Source organism: Anoplophora glabripennis, unplaced genomic scaffold (assembly GCF_000390285.2).
Source record: "Anoplophora glabripennis isolate ALB-LARVAE unplaced genomic scaffold, Agla_2.0 scaffold103, whole genome shotgun sequence".
NCBI lineage: Eukaryota > Metazoa > Arthropoda > Insecta > Coleoptera > Cerambycidae > Anoplophora > Anoplophora glabripennis.
In genome coordinates, this window is record NW_019416259.1 from 268,866 (window position 1) to 293,216 (window position 24,351).

The window sequence follows — 24,351 nt, forward strand, 5'->3', positions numbered from 1 at the left end:
ATTACAAATTTTATCGTGCGATCGATATTTTTCAAGTTAAGGGGGAAAATAGTGACAAAGTATAATTATTGAATTATCTCGTTTGTTATTGACTTTACGACATAAATATACATAAATAACGTTGGAAAGTATTATATTTTCTACAATTTTGATCTCTTTGATTTTTTCGCTATAATCAATATTTAAGGTCCAACGCTTGTGGTAAAGACGCGAGCGTAGGACCTTGCGGGAGTTGGTTTCAAAGGAATTGTTTTTCTCAATATCTCGGCCATTTTCAACTTTACAACAAAAATGGTAATGAATTAAGTTGTTGCAAATGCAATTTTCTACAACTTCTTTCATTACAAATTTTATCGTGCAATCGATATTTTTCAAGTTAAGGGGGAAAATAGTGACAAAGTATAATTATTGAATTATCTCGTTTGTTATTGACTTCAGTCTGACTGTTATGGAATTCAGTCGCGATTCTGAATTTACACTACTATTGACCCCCCCCCCCTAAAGGTTAGAACAATAAAATGGTCCCTAATTTTTTCCCGGTTAAGCCCTTTTTTTGTCTAACCCGACTGGAGTATAATTGTCTAACGGTATTCTTATCTCTAGGGTTTTCTAATTAACACTCAGGTTACGACAAATTAATATATTGAGGTATTTGGAATATACATAAAGCATTTAAATATTACTAACAATCGACAATCAATTTAACACAAGGAATAAGTGCTTGGGCCAGTCCATTATTACATAGTATTCCTATCTGGTTACACTTTACACCGCCGACGTAGAACCAAATAAGGCAGTCTTCATATTCTTTGAATTCTCATGTCTTAATTTCAACTTGAGTTCACCTTCTCAGAGTTCAGTATAAGGTGTGAGGGTCAAGAAGTGGTACATTCCAAGAGATATACTCGGATGCTTTAGGATCCAGTCCATAGACACAATTTTGAAGTATTAGACACATCTTGGAATTTGTGTATCAGTAGAAGAATAGTTCATCTGGTAAGTCTCCAGTAACTGATTTCAGCAGCCATCCCAATAGTTGATAATTTGTAGTGACAGTAATCGGTAAACCATATCATAACCTCTACATTTAATTAGTGACCAGTTAGTAGTTAAAGCCTCTCATTCCGTAGATGTATAGTTACAGTTAGTCTTTGACAGAAGTCGACTAGCCTGTTCCGTCAAATGTTCTTCATCATTCACCCCCTGTGACAGTCCAACCACTGCAGTATAGTTACTCGTATCAGTTCTACGTACGTAGAAATTAATTGTTTTTTTTTACATACGTAGGTTCTTCAATAAACTGACAGCTTCTCTTTGAGTTGACTAGATCTATGGAGCATTCTTCCTAGTAAGGTCACTCAATTGACAAGAAATATCTGCGAAGTTCACAATAAATCTCTTATACCAACTTTGGGCAACTTTGTGAAAAAAATTGTACTTTCTTAATGTTACTCGGAACTAGTATATTTGAAGTTGTCACTATGATAATTTTGGGTACACGAAATATTTCTCCCAGTTAGCACACAACTTAAATTGTCTAAGGCTAGTACACACCAAGTTTAAGTCATTCAAAGGCGAAATAGCACTGTCTGACAGCACAATTAAATGGTCTACATAGACGGGTATTAATACTTGACTTAGCCTAAGACGAATGCAATCCATTAACACTAAAACTTGGCCGGTTCTGACCACAGGGCAAAAGGTAAACATAAGTAGCGATAAATTCTAAATTGTTTTATTACAATCCGGAAGATGTACATAGAATTGGTGGTAATTGTATTTCAAATCTAAGAATGATATATAAAAATTAAATAGATATAGAGATTGAGATAAAGATAGAGGATGGTGATGTAGATAGAGATAGAGATAGAGATATAGATAGAGATAGAGATAGAGATAGAGATAGAGATAGAGTCATTAACTCTTATGGCGTTTAAATGTTTACAATCGTCACATAGTCACGGCTCACTCTCTTCAATTACGCTTTTTTTTAGTATATCGTCGAGAAACTTTATTAGGTTTTCTTTGTACGTTACGGTCATCTAACATGGCGGAACCAATATCTTCAGTGTTCTTGTAATATACTCCATAAGGTGTTGGTTCTGCAACAAAAGGAAAGAAAGGACGATTTTCTGTCAATTGGGCATTGAATTTTTCTTTTACTGTAGATGGTAACATACTACCTTCATCGGAACGTAGAAAGTCAGAATAATAAACTTTAGTATCTTCATTTGCTTGATTTGTCTCAAAATGCAGTTCATATTTGACAAACGGTGCATCAGAAAATGACCACATGCGATTAGAGACATCAACACTTATTCTAGCATCTTGTATAAAATTAATTCCTAACAATGTACTATTGTTAACAGCGTCAGTTAAAATAATAAACCTTGTTGGTATTACACGACCTTGAATCTTTACATCTACATAAGTAATTAGGACATTTTCTAATTTAGTACTACCATCAGCCAACCCAACATAAATTTTATCTTGTTTGAACGTTTGTCCTTTAGCAACCATAACATTATACAATGATTGACCTGCAATACTCTCTTTAGCAGCAGTATCTATAATACCAGTACCTTGAAGACCAAGGATATTAATGTACATTATGGGTCTAGGTCTAAGTGCTATTGAATTGCTTTTTATATCTGTGTTCAGCATACAAAATTCTACTGGAGATTCGATAGTAGATGGCACAGTATCCACAATAGGACGTGTGGACAACTTATCACATTCTCCTTTCGAATGACCTACAGTTCGGCAATAAGTACAACGTAGTTTCTTTGTATTTGTTTTATTTTGTTCGAAATAAATAGTTTCATTGAAAATTTCTTCAGCAAGGCGTGATTTTTCCAAAAGTTCAGTGAATGTTTCAACTTTATTTCTAGGAATTTTCTCTTTCATTCTTCTGTTCAATAAACCATACACCATATCTAGCTGAATACTTTCTGACAGGGTATTAGCTGGCAGTTGTGATAAAATGCCACGTGCTTTACAAATAAATATATCAGTTGGTGTTATCAAATCTTGTTCAGATGCAAAAAGTTCTCTGTATACGCGATACGGAGGCTTAACAGGTCCATACGTGCGTTTTAAAAGATCAACAGCAGCGTCCCAAGTTGTTATAGTTGATTTCACACCGTGCCACCATCTTGCAGCAAAATCATCCAGCAACATTGGTAAACCACGAAGTGCGTTCTCATCCGACACATGGGTGCAATCTTTGTAAATTTCAACAGCATCGATAAATGCGTTAACATCAGAGACTTTTGAACCACTGAAACGTGAAGAACACTTGGTAAAATTCCCACTACTCGAGCCACTTATTTGAAGTCTATCCAACAAATGTTTAAACTGTTCATCGCTTAACGTAATAGACATATTGGATTATTTTTCTGAGTTAACAGTATAAATGACAACGTACAATTCCACTGAACAAGTTGTAACTAAAATACACTCACTATCAATGTCCTACTTAAACTGTTTTTACAATATTCGCTGTACACTTGAGGTTGGTCGACAATTTTAATGGTGCTGCTCTTATCTCAGGAGTTTTTTAATCGACACAGTAATAAATAAATAAACTAATATATTGAGGTACTAAAGACAGTATAAATATAGCGATAAAAATATATTGAACAGCGTGACATGTATCAAGATGAAATTTTTATTGCAATAATGGAGTAGAAATGTCAGTGTAAATAACCGTGGCATAATGTTAATATGAATTCAAATAAAATAAAAATATATAGGGTGTTTAATTTGAAAAATAAAACTGTTGACTGCCATAGTTCACCCTGATCCTATATTTGAAAATAATTTTAATATAGGTAGAGTTTTTTGATCTGTTGTACCTTTTACTAAATTTTTTTGTGACTCAAATAACAACAACCATTGAATTTTGTAACACTAATTGACCATTCTCTATAACCATAATCAAATTGCTTTGAGAATGCAGATAATAGTGGTGAAGAAAATTAACTTATAATAATCTAAATATAACATTTGATCTCTCTAAAACCATAATAATAACAAGAACAAAAGTACACTGAAAAAAAAAAGTATTTGGATCAAATGAGCAGATAGTTTTAAATGGAATTATTTGCCGTAAATCTTATTTATTCAAATGTATATACTTTCGTCAAACTATGTAAAATATTTGCTGTAATCTATAATTTTTCTTAGAATTTATATTATTTGTAAATATACAGGGTGTCCCTGAAAAGGATGGACAACGCTTGACCACAGGTTCCTTGGATTAAAACAAGATTATTTAGCCTAACTTACCTATATACAAAAGTACACGCCTACTGAGATATAGCCTTCTAAATATAGAACAGATAACCTAGTTTTTTTTCAAATAATTTGAAGACTGTTTTTCTTAGAAACTTCAAATATGGTATATATGTCAAAAAATATGTATATATGTATATAAAACATTGATTTTTCGAAAAAAACACAAGAATAGTTTTTTTAATATTCTATTTATTAAGGTTAAGACGGTTGTCCTGTCATTGGTATAGACTTAAATATGAAAAAATTCCAATATACAGGTTACAGGTATTACAGGGTACAGGTAGGTATTACAGGTTATTAAAGGTCTAACAGGTGGATAGGTAGAGGAAATAATTAATGCCCCTTTAAAATGGCCACCTCGATCCCCGGACCTAAACCCATGTAATTATTTCATTTAATTATCATTTCATTTAACCGTAACTCATTTGGGGAACGTTGAGGACCACAGTTTAAAATAACTTTTCAGTAAATACAGAAAACGAATATGGGAAAGAATACAACATGAAATTAATGTTATGAGATGTTTGCGTTTAAGAACAAGAAAATAACTTTGAGCATTTAATGTGATTACAAATATCAGTTTATTTAAAATGTTAATGTTGACTTTCTTACATTATTAGTTGATATTGTTTATTTAAAATATTAGTGTTGATTTTTATTTTATTGATTGATAATACTAATACCAAAAATGTGTAGTTATTTTTTTTAATCATCATTATTCCCTGCTTTGAGGTTGCAGTTATAATTTTTTTTTATAAATCGGAATTTTTGCCTATATTTAATGTAAGTATAAATAATGCGAATTTTACTCGAAATCCATAAACAATATCAAAATTTTGTAAGACCAAAAAAATCTTCTAAAATAGTACTTATTTTGAAAAATATAAATTCTGTCGCCATTGACATACACACAAAAAAGTTACGGGATAGCCAGTGGCGCACAGGCACTAGAAATAGAACATCCTGTATATGTATTCTCTCCAAATTCTATATTTACCTTGCCCTTATATAAACAAAAATAAGTGTACCAAATTTGAAGTTTCTAAGAAAAATATTTTTCAAATTATTTGAAAAAAATGGGTTATCTATTCTATATTTAGAAGGCTATATCTCAGTAGGCGTGCACTTTTGTATATAGGTAAGTTAGGCTAAATAGTCTTATTTTCATCCAAGGAACCTGTGATCAAGCGTTGTCCATCCATTTCAGGGACACCCTGTATATAATTTAATTCAAATCTTTTACAGTTTTGAAAATTATCTCCGACTTTAGCTACAGTATCTCTTACAGCTCATCATAAACTGCAAACATATTTGTTTCAAAACTACCCGTTCCTTAAAATATATAATATGTGTATTTAAAATTTAGTATTAATGTAGGAATTACTCAAGACAAATGTAGTACATTATAATCAAACTTATGCTTTCTTGAAATAAAATTGTAGCAGGTCACAGAATGGCGTAGGTGTGAAGTAGCTCGGTAGATGGAGCCACTTACGGTCTGTGTATACACATCTCCTTGTGAGTAACGCCATCTAGAGGCATATTATATTGATCAGGACCATCAAAAAGTCCCAAACCGACCTATATCTGTTGGTTAAACCCTTGACTATAGTGTATATAGTCAAAGGTTAAACTTACAAGCGATCCTAGCTGTTGTATATACATACTGTCATCCTCTTGGTTCTTCAATTGATATCGGAAAGACTATACTAGGTGTTGTGAGTTTGAAACAAAACATTTTTTATAACTGAGAAATATTTATATCCAAATATAATCTTAAAATAAGTACCTGTATACATTCATTTGACCAAAACTATTCAATTTTGTATTAAACAAACGATACACTAATATACAATACAAAACATGTTTCTATAAAATTTATGTAGATCATAAAATTAAGAATACAATTCGTTTAACCGTAAGTATCAAATATTTGTTTCAAATGCTGCCTATTTTTAAAGATATTATATTTCTGGGTAGAAATTTAAAGTATTTAAATAAATAAATAATTTTCTTGAAGGAAGCAAATATTTTCTTGCGTATAGGTATGTATATAAACGTGCGATACATTGTACATTTGAAGCAAGAACTTTTTTGCGTGCAGTAATCTGAATATCCGGAGTGAATTTTTGTAAATTCCTAATCGTGATAATAACCAAGGTTCGGCCAATGGTCTGTCACCCTATTACAATTACATCATGTGATTCAAACTTATTCTTAATTCGAAGAACTACTCTAATACATACAATTTCAATTTTTCAATATCTCTATTTGTTGCTATACCGAGAATTCTATTTTTTACTTTATCACAAATCAACTGCCCGTTAATCTTAACCCTATCTCTAGGTATATCATTATTTATATTTTTATATAAGTCCTCAATACTAACTGACAATATTTAAGAACTTTATTATAAATTAACTGTTATTTGTGTTGTATGCACTTAGCAACACCTAATAAATTTGGTACTAGGTTAAAAACATTTTAAATTTAAGAGAATGAGAAGGTACCTGGGTCGACCTGAGTACGATTATCGCCCGTCATAATAGCCCCATTAACAAAAGAAAAACAGTAAAATATCATCTAAACAAATCATCTAAAAAAATTTGATATTGCTATTAGTAGATAGAGATTTATTATTAATATTGGTGTTGATACCGACAAACTGAATTAAATGAATAGGTGCACTTTTAATACTTTTAGCCCAAAAAAAAGGAAAGAATTGTTAAGTTCATCCCCATCGCTCCTCTTAAAATAAAATTGTATTATGCATATACATTTGTTGTCAAAGTTTGCCATCCAACTCTAGATCAAAGAATGTTTAGAAATGTTTTTTAACGTTTTTCGGAGTCAGGTTCATTTCAGAAAGGTTCAATTCCTTTGAGTGTTAAAACGCCTGAGTTNAATATATAGTTACCGATTAAAGAAATCTTTACGTCGATTGTTATGTGGTATTATGAAGTTGTTCTAGTTTGGCATTAAGCTAGTAGAGACCGCCACTTCCTGGATGGATTTTCTACTATCTATCAGGTGCTATCGCTGTCTTACCAAAAGTGCGATTTCTTGTCTATAAAACGGCGCCCTTAATACATAAAATAGACCAACTTAAATAAAAATAAATTTCTGTAATACAGATAAATGCGGGCATGTCTAGATATCTTGAAAAATTTTTTCTGTTTAAAAAATCATTGGAAGTTTCGACATTTTTAGTAATAATTATTGATACATAAACTGATATTTCTATTTTAACGTTACATTCTAGTAATATGGACCAAGAATATTTTAGTAAAGTTTTTGGTGCACAATTATATTCTCATAATATTGCGTCAAATTTTATAGCGGTTGGCCCAAAAAAAAAAGGAAATAATTGTTAAGTTCATCCCCATCCCTCCTCTTAAAATAAAATTGTATTATGCATATACATTTGTTGTCAAAGTTTGCCATCCAACTCTAGATCAAAGAATGTTTAGAAATGTTTTTTAACGTTTTTCGGAGTCAGGTTCATTTCAGAAAGGTTCAATTCCTTTGAGTGTTAAAACGCCTGAGTTGGAAAAAGCTATTTTACACGAAGAATTAAAGAAGACCCAAATACTAGTATTAAGAAGATCGCTGCAAATCTTGATGTGAATTATAAATTAGTTCGGTCCGTTTTGAAGCATCAACAGTAATATCCGTATCACAAATAAAGGGTTCAAGCCTTACTGCCTCAAGACTATCCTGCTCGTCTACAATTTTCTACCGACGAAGCTATTTTTTCCAGAGATGCTATAATAAACTTCCACAATAAACACGTTTGGTCTGATGAAAACCCTCATGCCATAATGGAATCTCGATTTCAATATCAGCTTTCTTTGAATGTATAGGTGGGTATTATTGGTTTCTTGTTGGGGCCTTACTTTTTACCAAGAACATTAACCGGTGCCTATAACAGACATTTTCTTAAAAAAACGTTTGCCTGAACTACTTGATGATGTTCCCTATGCGCTAAGAGAAAGAATGGAACGACGGGGTTCCCCCACATTTTAGTTTGACTGTTCGTGAATTTTTAAATGAATGATTCGGTAATAACGTGATTGAACGAGGCACTCAAGAACCAGGTCAACCAGATCACCCGATACGAACCTTATTCATTTTTTTTGTTTGGGGACATCTCAAGACATTAGTTTACATACAAGATTTACATTGAATCTGAGGAGCACTTACGTCAACAAATTATAGCTGGTTGTGATGTAATAAGAGCTACTCCTGGAAGTTTTGCACGTGTTTGAGCTGCAATTTCATCAAGAAAATCTGAAGCATGAATTTTGGCTGAAGGTGGCCATATCCAACATTTGTTATAGTAAATAATAGAAAAGTAATTTCATTGTTAATTAATTATTTTGTTATTATTTTAAGTGACATAATGAGTATCGTAAAAACGCATTTGATTAAATAAATCAATTTTGTTGTTAATCGGTTTGGAATACAAAAAATTGTAAGGAAACATAAAGTGAAGATAATACAATGGCGCATATGATGACCTATTTTATTTGTAATATTATACAGAGGTCCTAAGACCCCACATGTATATAACAAAAAACCCTTATTTTTGGACACAGAATAGGCTCCTGGATTTTTTACCTCTACTTACGAAACACTGTATATTTATTATATTAAGTATTAGGACGAAACAATGGTACTTTTCCAATTCTGACTTTAGCCTTACTCCCAACATTCATCTTGTTCTTGATTAAAATTTATCAAAATTGTTCATACCTTCATTTTTATTTGTACCAGTAAGGTTTACCGAACGTGAAAACGACATAATGTTATGAAAACCTTATCTCGGTGCAGCTATCTTGTCAAAGGTCTTATTCACCACACAATAATGTCTGATCTTAAACGGATTTGATCATATGTTTCACATGAGCCTAATAGAGTCCCATGTATTAATAAATTATTCCAGTGCTTACTGGTTCGTTACGAAACTTATAGTACGGTAGCTACCACAGATTTAGTTGATTCATTTCATTACCTCAGTGAAACGGTTTTTCGCAATATATATAGTCTATTTGATTTACAAAGGCCTCGAGTTATAACGCAGTTACCCATTTTTTAACACTCTGTAAAGTGAATATTTTTAAATGGGATATTATTTTCTTTATAGTGCTGCACAAATTTTTTTTCGTCACACTGTAGATAAGTGGTGACGTCATCGACATATTTTTATATGGATTTGTATACATTTTTTGCACATTTTAATAGATTTTTTATTCTCTTTCCAATCATATGAAATTTGTATGCCTTTGCATAACGAAATGTTTTAGAAAAAATGAGAAAACTTTCAGCTTTTGACATTAGTTTACGGTGTTCGCTTTTTAAATCATTATCAATTTTGCGTACCGCTATCTGTTACATATCGGTTTGTTTGTAATTGCTATCACCTTTGAACTTATAACAAAATGAATGATTTTAATGCATTAGTTGATATACCTACTACATATGAATGTAGAAAAATCATGTAGCGACTACATTTATATCAATAACGTTATCCTAATAGAATTTCTCCTAATAGAAGAAAGTTTAGTAAACTTGAGGCAAATCTAAGACAGTTAAGGTATAGGAAAATATGTATTTAACAATAACTTAGTAATTTTAATAAACAAAAAATTGTACAATACAATTTTAAATGCAAACAAAAAATGTAAAATGAATAGTGAAATTGAAAAGTACTGTTCTTTCGATACATAATTCGCATCTTACACACGTCTAACTGCATTTAATTTAATTTAATTATGTGAGAATTTTTTTTTATCATTTTCGGATTCAGCGGAAAATTTGACTAAAGATGGGTAGAGTCACGTCTCAAAACCACACAATTTTTTTTCTAGGTCTGTGTTATTTATGGAGCATTTTTAAACCTATTTTTAATATGTGCAATTTTATTGTTGCGACATCGAAATATTGCCCCACAAAAGTGTACAAGTGCGCGACAAGCTTACCGACAGCTCAAATATTTTAAAAAATGTCAATTAAATCGGCATAATATTTCTGTCACTAGCTCCCGGACTATAAATGTGTTTTCATTCAAATATTGAACGAGTTTTATATGTTAACCTGAAACCTTATATATAAACCAGCATTAAAATTTTAGTTTATCGTAAATAAACATATATTAAAACATAACCTATCCTTATTTGGATAGATCATAGATTTAATAATAATTTTTTTTTAACATGCATAAAGCAAATAATACTTAAGGGTATGTTTTAGAATCAGGCATTAATGCATGCATAGAAAAAGATTGTATCGCCTTACCGATTCATATTGAAAAAAAAAACACAACTTCATGTATCAAGGTTAACACAAATAATGGAACGTATATTGAGAACTGAATTAGATTGTTGACCTAATGAAATGGATGATAAAAGAGAAGGGAGATGCCAGAGAGATATAGGCGATATTATCATTTATCAGTGAGCATCTCTGTGATAATATCTATAACGATTTATCTGTGTAATTTATCTATTTTTATATTCGGTATTTGTGCCTAACTGAATATACAAGGTGTTAACGAAATAAATACTCAAAATTGGAGAGTATATAAAACATGTCGGAATATGATGAAAACCTTAGGTAGAATTTTTGTCAGTGGCCTCTAAGGGAGATAAAGCCCCTTGAAGGGGTAACTCAGGAAACAGTTTGTAATTCATAACTTCAAAACGATTTAATATTAAATCACGAAATTTTGGGGTTGTATTACTATTTATATGCTTAATAATCGGTATAGGTAATATACAAATCAAAATTTGCTACAGGGGCTTAAGAAAATGCGAGATCATGGAACAAATTTTACAATTTTTTTTTACCCCATTTTTTTCTACTTCCTGAACCGAAAATATGAAAATTTATCATATTTTGCATAAAAACGGTACTCTTATTAAATTTTAATAGCATGAGCCGTTTTCTAGTAAAATCCATTTCAATAATTCATTACTTGCTCAAAAATTCCTACTGCAAAATAAATGTATCAAATTGTGACATGAGAAAATTACTATTTTTATTTAATTTTCCTTTTGTACTATTATTATCGTTATTGTAGTTGTTAAGTAACTGTTACTAAATTAGGGTTTAATATCACCGTTAAGTAGGTAGATTTGTAGTAAACAGTAACATAAATAATTTTGAATAATAAAATGTTATTACTATTATTTTTTGAAAATCAAAAAATACCAAAGAAAGACCCATGAAACAAAATTTTTATTGTAAATGTAGTTTCACCGTTGAAGATAATACTGCATTATGGGCACCTGCCCGCCGCGGATAGGTGATCCGCGCGGATTCCTGTGTATTTAAACTAGTAGTCCTGTAACAATTTAGTTTATTCTATGTTTATTACAGTATCTAAATTCAAATTTCTTAGATTGGAATATTGAGTAGGTAATCTAACCAGTAATTGACATATACTTGACATCTCTGTTAAGTGTCATAAATAGTAATTTTCTCATGGCCCAATTTGATACATTTATTATCAGTAGCAATTTTTTTAAAAAATTGTAAAATTTGCCCCATGGTACCGCATTTTCTTACGCCCCTGTAGCAAATTTTAATTTATATATTATGCCGATTATTAAGCATATAAATAGTAATACAACCTCAAACTTTCGCGGTTTACTAATAGACTGTTTCGAAGTTACCCCTTCAAGGGACTGTATCTCCCTTAGGGGTCGACACTGACAAAAACTCTGCTAAGGTTTTTATCATACTTCGACATGTTTTACATACTCTCCAATTTTGAGTAGATACTTATTTCGTTATCACCTTGTATTTTAGGGTTGCAGTCTGAATAATTTGAAATGGCCAAAAATAAACACTCTTCGTTATGTCGTCTAGCTTTCGGAAATGTTTATTTCTTTTTTCAAAACATCTGTAATAAAATATAAAATGATGTAACAAAACAAAATACATTGATTAGTTTAAAATACTTGCTAACATGAGATTAGTTTATAAAGAAGCTTCATTACACACAATAAAAACATATAAAACATCAATGATGATTGAAAACAAAAACAATTAATATCAAAATGCATGTGGACAGATATAAAACAATTTCAACCGTTACTGACGTTTGAATACAGATTCCAAAAAGAAAACATATAGAGAATTTTGGTTTTGTCAACTATATTGCCAACCTTGACACTGGCGGCAAATTTGAATTTTGCTTAAATTATTGATGTCTGATTTTTTGTTTAAATTATTTTTTTCCGCGCTAATATGAAACATTTCTAAAAAAGTTCTTTTAAGTAAATTTTCTTCACTATCCAAAACTGTGACATTGTCATAATTCATGCGATGTCCTGATTCGACAACATGCTCAGATAGCCCGCAAGACTTTTTATTAAGTCTACAATCACTTTTGTGTGACGTAAATTAGGGTTCTAGAAGTTTGCAATAAATTTTACATTTGAGAAGTTCCCTATTTTAAATGGAACGTCATATTTATTATGTCCTTATCGACAAGATAAATTAAAAACAAGTAAAACATGTTAAAGCTGCCTTATGGATTATACAATAGAACCGTTTTCGGGATAATCGACATTTTATAGAAATGTTGACAGATACCTACAAGTGTTTCGTAAATTCCTTATATCTTTCTTCGCTCTGGAAGCTCTGACTGGCTTTTCGAAACACATAAAGAACATAAGATGCATTACCTTCCACTATCAAAATCAACTGAAGGAAATTCTACCAAGTGGACCATTTTTTGCGTTACAGTTTGAAAACATACTGTATTTTTTTGCTTCATATTGTAAGAAGTCAAATTTTGTTTTCACCGATATAAGCTCTGGATCAAGAATTTTAAATGTTATACATGGAACATTCATCTAGAATTAGAATTTCCATAATTTGGTATTTTGTAATAGAAACAACAATTAATAAAACGGTTTTGATTGCTTTTCTTAGAATTTTTCTCTAATACTTAATGTTGTCGTGATAGTTTTTAAAGAATAGCAAACATAAATAATTGTGTGTGAGTATATATACAGAGTGACCCATTTGAAAGCGGGCCACCCTCATAACATTTTTATTTATGGAGCGATTTTGACGAAATTTTTTTTGAAATGTGGAGGGAGAAAAGGTGTATTTTGAGGCCAAGCGGCGTCCAATTTTTTTTTAAACCAAGGCCTACTAGATCATATTCAGAGGCTGAAAAATCCAGAATCCATATTAGCGATTTTTTTAGAAAAAATCTGCGTACGCCACTGGATTCGGCGTCCCCTGAAATGGATCTGTACCAAATTTTATGAAAAAATATTCAAGAATAACGATTCTATGGCTAAATTGCTGTCAAGTTGTTTATTATGCATTAAGAAGCGTTTTATCTAGTAATCCATGCGATAACAAATCAATCACAGCAAATATTTAATAACAACATTTAATAGACATCCCTATATCAAAATATAATGAAACAAACAGATAAATAAACGAGAAATTAACATAAAATATACAAAAAATACAATAAAATAAAATTAACACACATGAATTAACTTTAAATTCTGGATTTTTCAACTAAATCTCCATTTAATTGAACGAATATTTTTGTAAATGTTGCCTCGTCACTAAAAAAATTAAATAAATAATGTCGATCCCACAGTTATTCATAATAGTGGCAATCTTTGTTTTATTTAAACATGCTTTAATAATACAGCTCCATAGTGATGAACAATATTCTTAATAGCAGGCTTTGCAATTACTTAAGTCGCAGATGACTGAACAAAAGACGAATATGTCAAATTTATTAGCTCAATAGTGAAATTTACGTATTGTTCCTTAAGTGCACTGTCAAAAAGTATGACTCTGTAATTTAACGTTACAACATAAGATTGAAATAGTAAAACTTTGTGATGACAGAGACAGATCCGAAAGGGAAGTACCTCTAATTTTTAGTGATAGACATCAGAAATTCAAAATATTAGCAAGTCTACCATTGGGCGAGTGAGCAATATTTTTAATGAATACGGAGCTGTATCTAAGCACATTTAAAAAAATATTAATGTACAACAGTCATGGAGAAGAAATGAACAAATTCAAAATTATTTCACCGAAAATCCGAAAAAAAGTTTAAGAATTACTAGTTTGGACCTACAATTACCACGGGAAACCATAAGGAAAAAACTTAAAAAATACAATAATATGAAGCCTTTTAATGCGACACCTTAGAAGACGAACGAATGAAATATTGCTTATAGTGCCAAGGAGAATACCCCAATTACAGAAATTTTCTAAAAAAAAATTAATTTACTGACGAGGCAACATTTACAACCAATAGGACAGTAAATTCACATAACACGAGGCATCAGGCACAAGAAAATCCGAATGGGTAATAAACTGTAGGCGACAGTATTCACAGAAGGTAAACGTATGGTGCGGTATTTTAAATACCAGATTAATTGGCCCCTTCTTTTCTGAAGGCAATAGCCAAAGTTTTTTACATTTTTTTAAAATGAATTCTCGGATGCTATTGATTAACTTCCACTTGCAGAAGTGGCTGGTCTACTGTTTCAATTAGATGGCTGTCCTATCCACAACGCCAGTAGACGATACAATAAATGCATTCAATTAAATGGAGATTTAGTTGAAAAATCTAGAATTTTAAGTTAATTCATGTGTGTTAATTTAATTTTATTTTACTGCGTTTTTTGTAAATTTTATGTTAATGTCTCATTTGTTTTTCTGTTTATTTCATTGTATTTTGATATAAGGATGTCTATTAAATGTGTTATTAAATATTTGTTGTGATTGATTTGTTATCGCATGGGTTACTAGATAAAAAGCTTCTTAATGCATAATAAACAATTTGACAGCAATTTAGCCATAGAATCGTTAATGTTGAATATTTTTTCATGAAATTTGGTACAGATCCATTTCAGGGGACGCCGAATCCAGTGGGGTACGCAGATTTTTTTGTAAAAAAGTCGCTAATATGGATTCTGGATTTTTCAGCCTCTTCAGATGTAGGCGAAACGGTTCGATTGTATAATCCGATTCATTGAATGTAGATCATCTTTCTGAACCAGTTCACAGAATCGTATTAATCACAAATCGTATCATATTGCTTTTCGTGCCTTTCATCTCGGACCTCGGTGTAAGAGACCTCGGCGCAATTTGTAGAAAATTGACGAATCACGATTGTTAACATAAAACAGTGGCGTAATATTTTATTTAGAAAAATATGTCACCGGTACCCTGTATCTCCACCACTGGAACATTAAATTTTAGGAAAAGGCCAATTTCAAATTATTTCACTTACTAATTTTTAAGTTATTAAAAAAGATTAAATATATTTTTTTTTTAAGTTTAACACCCTGTATCTATTTAAGGAAGATTTAACTTTTATACGAATTTCATTGAATATCTAAGAAACAAGGCAAAGGTGGTATGCAGCTGTTTTATTGAAATTAATAATTTTTTTTAAAGTTTTGAAATAATGTAAGAGGGGGGTAGCACACAAAATACACTTCTAAGAGGAGTAGGTGGTTCACTTAAGGAGCCTATCTAAAATCATAAGGAGTGTTTGTGTTCCGAATTTCACTTCAATCGGATGAGTGGTTCAAAAGTTATGACGGAAAAACGGGTAAAAAAATTCCTGCTGTTCTATCGATTCCTGAAGTTATCCAGATTAAACCTGAATCACCCTGTATAATAAGTCGCATATGAAAAATTGAATTAAAAGTTTTTTAGAAAATATGAATTTTATTTTAAGAAAAGTTATACCTACTACATAAATACCAACTACATTATCCTCGAGTTTTAATTTTTTTTATCTTAGAATTCTTAGATCACACGTATCCCTCTTCTTCTAGAACATAGTGTATCAAAGTCGCTCTAAATCGTGGAAAAAATATTTGGCCTAAAATGTCTATTATTCATATTCAAATCTGAACAACTTCAATTTTTCAATTTTTTTTTATTAATAATTTTAATCAAAAAATTTAGATCTTGGCCGTTTATCCACCCAAGCTTTGATTCTGGGCACTTTCAAAACACGTTCTTTGACAATTTGTAAATTAGGATAATTGACAGTTAAATCTTTTTTCGTCAGGAGGCTCATGTAATCATCCAAGGCAACAAAGAAGATATCAGTCCAAGTTAACTAAAAATTAAAAAATGTTAGCAGTGCAGCATTAAATCATAAATTTATGCTTTAGTATTTTTCTCCAGTTATCAATTATTAATTACTTACTCGACNGTTTTTAAATTATTTAAAAAAATTAAATATATATTTTTTTTAAGTTTAACACCCTGTATCTATTTAAGAAAGATTTAACTTTTATACGAATTTCATTGAATATCTAAGAAACAAGGCAAAGGTGGTATGCAGCTGTTTTATTGAAATTAATAAATTTTTTTAAAGTTTTGAAATGTAAGAGGGAGGTAGCACACAAAATACACTTCTAAGAGGAGTAGGTGGTTCACTTAAGGAGCCTATCTAAGATCATAAGGAGTGTTTGTGTTCCGAATTTCACTTCAATAGGATGAGTGGTTCAAAAGTTATGACGGAAAAACGGTTAAAAAAATTCCTACTTTAACACCCTCTATCTCCGAAACGGTGCGATTTAGGGAATAAGTTTATATCATGAATGAACATTATTTTAACCTGTTCTATTGATTCCTGAAGTTATCCAAACCTGAATCACCCTGTATAATAGGTCGCATATGAAAAATTGAATTAAAAGTTTTTTAGAAAAAATGCATTTTATTTTAAGAAAAGTTATACCTACTACATAAATACCAACTATATTATCCTCGAGTTTTAATTTTTTTTATCTTAGATTTCTTAGATCACATGTATCCCTCTTCTTCTAGAACATAGTGTATCAAAGTCGCTCTAAATCGTGAAAAAAATATTTGGCCTAAAGTGTCTATTATTCATATGCAAATCTGAACAACTTAGTACAAAACTAGTTGCGATTTATGCACGTTTTTCAATTTTTTTTTCTTAATAATTTTAATCAAAAAATTTAGATCTTGGCCGTTTATCCACCCAAGCTTTGATTCTGGGCACTTTCAAAACCCGTTCTTTGACAATTTGCAAATTAGGATAATTGACAGTTAAATCTTTTTTCGTCAGGAGGCTCATGTAATCATCCAAGGCAACAAAGAAGATATCAGCCCAAGTTAACTAAAATTTATAAAAATGTTAGCAGTGCAGCATTAAATCATAAATTTATGCTTTAGTATTTTTCTCCAGTCATCAATTATTAATTACTTACTCGACCATTTACAAAGTAGCCGTTATTCTTCTTGACTTGAGCGTCCAATTTTTCCAAATAAAACGGAATAGTTTCATTATATAAGGGTCCTGCCAGCTCTAGTTTAATTTTTTCATTTGTCTCGAAAAAGTAAAATGCGATTTCTGAAATAAAACAACGTACTCTTAGAATAAGAAAATTTGCGTCCGTTATTGAGGGTCTCATAATAATGTACACAAGGAAAGATTTTTCAGGTAAAAATAAGAAAATTGTAATTTCAACAGCAATTAGTAATATCTACATACACTGTAAAAAGAATCAGTGTACTGTGACACTTAGTAGTTTATGATATTTAATAATAATAATTAAATTTAAATCATGTTAGACGAAAAGTCAACTCGTAATTAGTTTTATATGCTCAGAATAAAGTCAAAAGTCACTCACTTGATAGTTAGCAGAAACTCGGATTTGAGTAAAATTCACTCACTTTTGTTGCAATAGTTTCACTCATAAAAGTTTAGTTTGTACTCATACAAATAGAGTGAAAATTTCACTCAATCAGATGTGGACATTGAGTTACATTGAGCGAATTTGAGTGAAATTTTTTTACAGTGTCGAGCATTATAAAACCAGGCCCTTTTTAAAAAGGGTAACGTCCTATCTATTTACTTACTCTATTAAAACGGCATCCAAAAAGATACCAGGTAGCAAAATCTTAAATTTTGAAATAAGCTACGTAATAATAATATAATTGCGCTTTATCTTTGTCTCACAAAAGTAACTACAATTTTTCGAAAGATTTTCAATTAATAGGTTACCTACTACAAACAAATCACTAAATCTGACCATGGTTGATATACAAAAGTAATAACCTTTAAATATGAAAAGTATGTACCTAAACACAGTTTAACAATATTGTACCACAAATAAATTTTTTAAAGAATAAGATACCTTTAAAGACCTTTGCAGTGCTTACCATCATAGTACATGTCTTCTTAAAGAACTTCAGTTGTTCTTATTCAACAATTATTATTGCTAATTTGATATTCAACCCAATCTTTATAGTTTTGTTATTATTCGAACCTAACAATATTAAATTATTGTTTACATTTTACTTTACTGTTTTATTTAAATGTTTAAAAATGTGTATTATATTGTTGTATAATTACCTATTGTAAAGAATTATTTTAAGAAAATGTTTATGCAATTTACTCTAACAATAAGATTCAAGAAATTATGAAATTTGCGTACTTTTCTCTTCTCTTTCAGCATCAACTACATATACTAACATATTTTTTAAATACCAATTGTAGATATTAAATGCATAGTTATAATTACGCATTTTTTCCTGTTTGGTTATTTTTAGTCGACCTGTTTCAGTCACTATGGCTAAACATCGACGACCGGAGACGAGAAACACCAACCTTTGCCGAATATCTACTTTGTCATCATTTACTTTGTAGTATAACAACCCCAGGTTGGATCGAAAAAATAAACGTAGTTGTGGCCAAAAATATGTGATCGTCATAAGGAATACCTACGTTGTATACATCTATTTTTATATTTGACCGATAGGCGCTGGCTACTAACTTTTTTTGAGGTGATGTATGGTTTAATTTTATAAAACAAAAGCAGAGTAAATACACCTAGCTTTATTAGTTACGTACAACAGTCTTCAAATTAAACATGTGACAAATAGAAAGAACAATAAAAACATTAACAACCATTTAACATAAAATGAGAGTGCCAGGCTCACCTAGAGCTCCTGTGGGAAAGAGCATGGCAGAGAAACCCACGATCGTTGCTCTTACNGAATCGTTGGTAAATTTCACAAACGATTTTTTTTTATAAACAATATTCAATAATTTAATAAAATATATTTAGTTTATTCCAAATTATTATACCATCAGTAGGTAATTCGTAAATGGATATTTCAAAAAGGTATCAATTTCAAAAATCATTCTTGTGAAAATCTGTATTTTTTTTATAAATTCATTGTTCCTTGAAATTCAGAAGTGCCAGGAAAACGCGTGACCTTGAAAATTTTAAAATTTTTCGCCTGCGGCGCCATTTAAAGACTCCAGGCACTTAATATTCCGGAATTCAATTCAACAAATGTAACAACCCTAAGCAGAACACATTCAATCAATGTTCACGCGCCGCCACTGTTTGCAGTGCTTACTATCATAGTACATGTCTTCTTAAAGAACTTCAGTTGTTCTTATTCAACAATTATTATTACTAATTTCATATTCAACCCAATTTTTATAGTTTTGTTATATTCGAACCTAACAATATTAAACTATTGTTTACAATTTACTTTACTGTTTTATTTAATTGTTTAAAAATGTGTATTATATGATTGTAGTAGAATTACTTATTGTAAAGAATTATTTTAAGAAAATGTTTATGCAATTTACTCTAACAATAAGATTCAAGAAATCATCAACTGAATATGAAGCATTACTAACATATTTTTTAAATACTAAATGTAGATATTAAATTCTGGATAGTTATAATTACGCATTTTTTTCCTGTTTGGTTATTTTTCATCGACCTGTTTCAGTCACTATGGCTAAACATCGACATCCGGAGACGAGAAACCCCAACCTTTGCCGAATCTCCACTTTGTCATCATTTACTTGCTTAGACAAGGGACCAACGGTTTTACATCCTTTCCGAGGGATGGTATGTCTTTCTATACAAACCTTGACTAAATTTGATAGCTTCTGGGGATACACCGACGTACAAGCCATTAGAAGGACGAGCATCGCGAGCTTTCTCCGGTTGGTCATCCAAGCGCTAACCACGATCAGCGTTGCTTGACTTCATATGAATGAAAATAATGCTAAGTCCCTAGATTTCACTTGCCTTACGCAATTGTGAAATAGTTGTAAAATTTAATTGCTTTCTAACAATGTGAAAATCTAGGAAACGGTGCATTTCCTGGCGTTTATATACTTCAATTTTTTTTCTTAAAGTTTGTGCACTTTCTCGGAAAATACCTTTTACTTACGTATTTTAACATAAACCTACTTATATATTTTTCTTGTATTTTATTGTATACATAAGTTATATATGAAACTTACTCAAACGCAAATCATTAATGGTGTCAACAGTTGCATCGATTTCCAAATCCTCCCAATCGTCTTTTCCAACTAGTTTCACTTGTTTTGCCAAATATCTGCAAATGGCAAGACTTTGATTAGCTATTTTGCCATTGTACTCCAGAATAGGCAGTTGTCCATATGGCAGACCTAAAAAACAAACATTTTATTTTCCAATAACATGTCGTTTGAGAGAAAAAACAGATAATATTTTCTCTATAGGTTACAGCAATTGTACGGGGATAAAAAAGTTTTGTCGTCATATGTTCAGACGTGTTTTGCAGAACAAACTTTATATAAAAAATTTCATTTTTTATTATACGTTTCTAATCATAAAATAATTATAATACTCGTATGTGAGTATATGGGTGGTCAAAAACGATGTCCAAATTTAAAAATCTGTTCAATAAATGAAAATATTGGAATGAATTGTGTCGATAATATACACTAGTCAAGTAGCATTCATGGTGAAAAAATTAAGCCTTAGCTCAATCCAACGGCGTAGATAAGAAGTATTTTCCTAAAACATACGCAAGTTTTATTTTAAACGAAACCTTTTTTAGTTTAGTTTAATCAGTTTGATACAAGTGAACAAGTTGTAAAGACGATGTCTCTCACATGGGTTCATTATTATACATATATCCTTCAAAAATTACAATAAAATATTTTTTCCGGTGTCGTCCTACAACTTTTTAAGGAAATTTAGGTAAATGGCACATCTTCTATCTGCACCACTGTTTTAGCTAAGCCTTAATCTGTTCCTTAATTTTTGATACATTGTAGTGTTATACAGTGTATTTACTCTTATTTTCATCATTTGCAAAATTAACTGAGCATTTACTTGATTTAACAGCAGGCCATTTTTCCTTTGGTATTCGAATGTCATCAAATTCAAACCCTCCATAACTTAAAAGAAATCTGAGAGGTTCTCCAAGGCCCGTGAGTTCAAAATATGTAACTTTGTAGGCAGGTGCCATTTCTGAAATTATAAACGGAACAGGGTTATAAAACCAAGGGCCATATCAACTGATTGTCAATAATATAAAACAGTATCCCAAATAAAAGACATCTTAAATCAATTTCTTCATATTCCAAAATAACATTCGATTATACAGGGTGTCCCACCTCTTCAAAAAGGTACCTAACTTTATATTTTCTAATGGAACTGTCAGTTTATCAATTATAGCATTTCCTCGTTGAACTTAAGGCATGTCTTGATAAATATACATATATTGAATAGAAAACCTACTATCGGTTATTTTAAAAACAGATGGGGTTTGTGGCATCTTCCCAGAAAATGTAATTTTCACGCAGGTATGATTCATCGATATACTGTTTTTCTTTTACACGAACAAATGTAAAATTTAATATTCTTTCTGTTTTATTCAGTATATTTGGGTTTGTTTCTTATAATTTGCAAGATATTCGAAATTTTTCATACGGTTCGTTAATGTTGCCAATACAAATGGATAAAGGGATGTTTTAAAACAATTTTTTCACATATTTCAATTGAACCTCTCGATCTAAGAAAATCAATTTTTTGTGGAGAATTATAATAGGTAAAGTTTTTAACTTAATTACATTATTGTGAGTATTTTTCTAATATTTATATAACTTTTACTTAATCCCAGCGTTTTACAGACAAGAAATAGCACTTTTAGCGAGACAGTAACAGAATAAGAAGACGTTATCCAAACTATAAAAATGTTGGTTGAAATTATTATTTTTCTATTTAGTTAGAAAGAAACGCATAAAGGGTGTTTTTATGATTAAATGAATGAAGACGCATATTGGTATCTTGTTTACTTTCAAAGAAATTTAATATTTTCGAGGATGCTGCGAAATTTAAAAAATGAATTTAGGCAACCCTTCTGGGTTAACTTCTGTTAACACCCTGTATAATTAAAAATCATTTCGAAATGTATAAATCATTTGGTACAACGTCTATTGAAAACACTTTGTGTATAGTTGATATTATCTGAGCTCTGGAAGAAACCGGAAACAGTTTTAAGGGCGCCATATTCTTGAAATAGTGTTTTCCACAAAGAAAAATAATTTAAGTAATTTAATAACTGAATAATTTGAAGCTTATCAAATAACGGGAATGTTATGTCATGACATCTGTGTATTTTCAAAGACACCGCAGTAGAACGAATAAAATAAAAAAAACGGTCAAACCATCAAGGTTTTAGGTACTGAAATTTACGAAAATACTAACTTTTTTATATATAACTCCACATGTAAATATTCTTATAACATATACATACTTGCTTAGTCTTACATGTAAAATTGTTTACTTTTATTTATAAGTATGTGAAAATAATTCTTAAACTGTGGGATTAGGATAACAACAAACGCATGTTTTACAAACGCTTTTTTTAAGTCATTATTTTATTTGAATAAATTTAAATAGTAACAACGAATAAACAGAACATCAAGGACGTTTTATTTTTCAAGATCTCGGTACCTAAAAACGCCAGAAATTTGACTATTTCTCGGCTAGGGATATGGCCACATTAAAGAGAATACTCTTGGTAATCTACCGATGGCATTGTTATTCTGTGACACCAATGATGCATTCAATGTTACTGTACAACAGTAACATACAACAGTAGTCTATTATTTAATACGAAAAATTTGTTATATTAGTTGTTTGACATTTAATCTGTATTAGCGTTAATAAATGTTACTTGCAATTTCTATTATTGAATTAATTTATTTTACACTCAACGCATTTCAAAATAGGATAATTATGATAAAATAACATGCTAGTAGGATATTAATATTAATACTAGAAAGGCAGGCAAACTCCGCTTGCGCGGAGTTTGACCTTTCTCTCGGGTCTTCGGCCCTCGGGCCGCGCTGCGCGCGGCCCGAGCACCGCTCCGCGGTGCTTTCCTCGCTGGTTAGTAGATAAACACCCTGTACTTTAATTTTTAAACACCCTATATATAAAAGTATGATGAGAATGTTTTTCAAAAAAGAGTAGGCCCCGTTCGAGAAAAGAATAAGAAAAGTTTGTTCCAAACTTCCAAAAAGGCATCTGGTTAGTAAATATAAAATTTTTCATCCAAAGACTACGTAGGTAAGGCAGAAATGGTAAAAAAATAAATTAAGACATCTGCTTGATAAATATATAAATTTTCANTTTTAAAAAAATTTATTCTAAACTAATTATTAGAGTTCGGGACTTGGTCGGATAATCATAACTAGAGTTCGGGGTTTTCCTCGGTTAGTTAGTGAAACAGGTAGGTATAAATTAAAATAAATAAATTTTTGTACTTTATCAGCGAAAGGTCCTTTTTTACCCCTTTTTCGCGTTCGACATTATTAGAATATTAAAACACGTATACACAAAGCAAACGCGAATAACTGCCGTTACTACCAGTTTCGTACGATACGCTGTAGCGAAAGGCCGACGCGACGGCTATGATCATCCGACTTGTCCCGAACTCTAAATTAAAAACTGAAGAAATATTTACATAAATATCAGTATTGCATAACTTGTTCTAAGTTTTTTGGATATTAAATTTCAGTGGTGTAGTCAAAACTTTCGAATTTAATAAGGGATAATAGTTACATGTGGAGAAAAAAATGTAGATTTCTATAATTTAACCAGAAAGTTGTTTGCACTATATAGGTACCCTTTTAGTAGAAAAATTGCACGTAAATACTATTAAATAAATAAACTATTATGTATAACATACAGGGTG

The 24,351-nt window shown here is 30.8% G+C and overlaps 2 protein-coding genes across 3 annotated transcripts in view; both read right to left on the reverse strand.

Moving 5' to 3' along the window:
- Positions 1 to 625: 625 nt before the first annotated feature.
- Positions 626 to 3,497, reverse strand: LOC108903332. The gene has a single exon (XM_018705467.2). The coding sequence runs from the start codon at positions 3,382 to 3,384 to the stop codon at positions 1,975 to 1,977; it is 1,410 nt and encodes a 469-aa protein (XP_018560983.1). The 5' UTR covers positions 3,385 to 3,497; the 3' UTR covers positions 626 to 1,974.
- A 13,542-nt stretch (positions 3,498 to 17,039) lies between these two features.
- Positions 17,040 to 24,351, reverse strand: part of LOC108903333 (glutathione S-transferase) — a 38,823-nt gene continuing 31,511 nt past the window's right edge. For both annotated transcript variants that reach the window (XM_018705470.1, XM_018705469.1), the window contains exons 2-5: positions 21,480 to 21,617; positions 20,621 to 20,788; positions 17,553 to 17,695; positions 17,040 to 17,461 (exon numbers count right to left, since the gene is read on the reverse strand). In XM_018705470.1, coding sequence (XP_018560986.1) covers positions 17,288 to 17,461; positions 17,553 to 17,695; positions 20,621 to 20,788; positions 21,480 to 21,615 — 621 coding nt within the window. In that variant the 5' untranslated portion in view covers positions 21,616 to 21,617 and the 3' untranslated portion in view covers positions 17,040 to 17,287. The remainder of the gene's footprint in view (positions 17,462 to 17,552; positions 17,696 to 20,620; positions 20,789 to 21,479; positions 21,618 to 24,351) is intronic.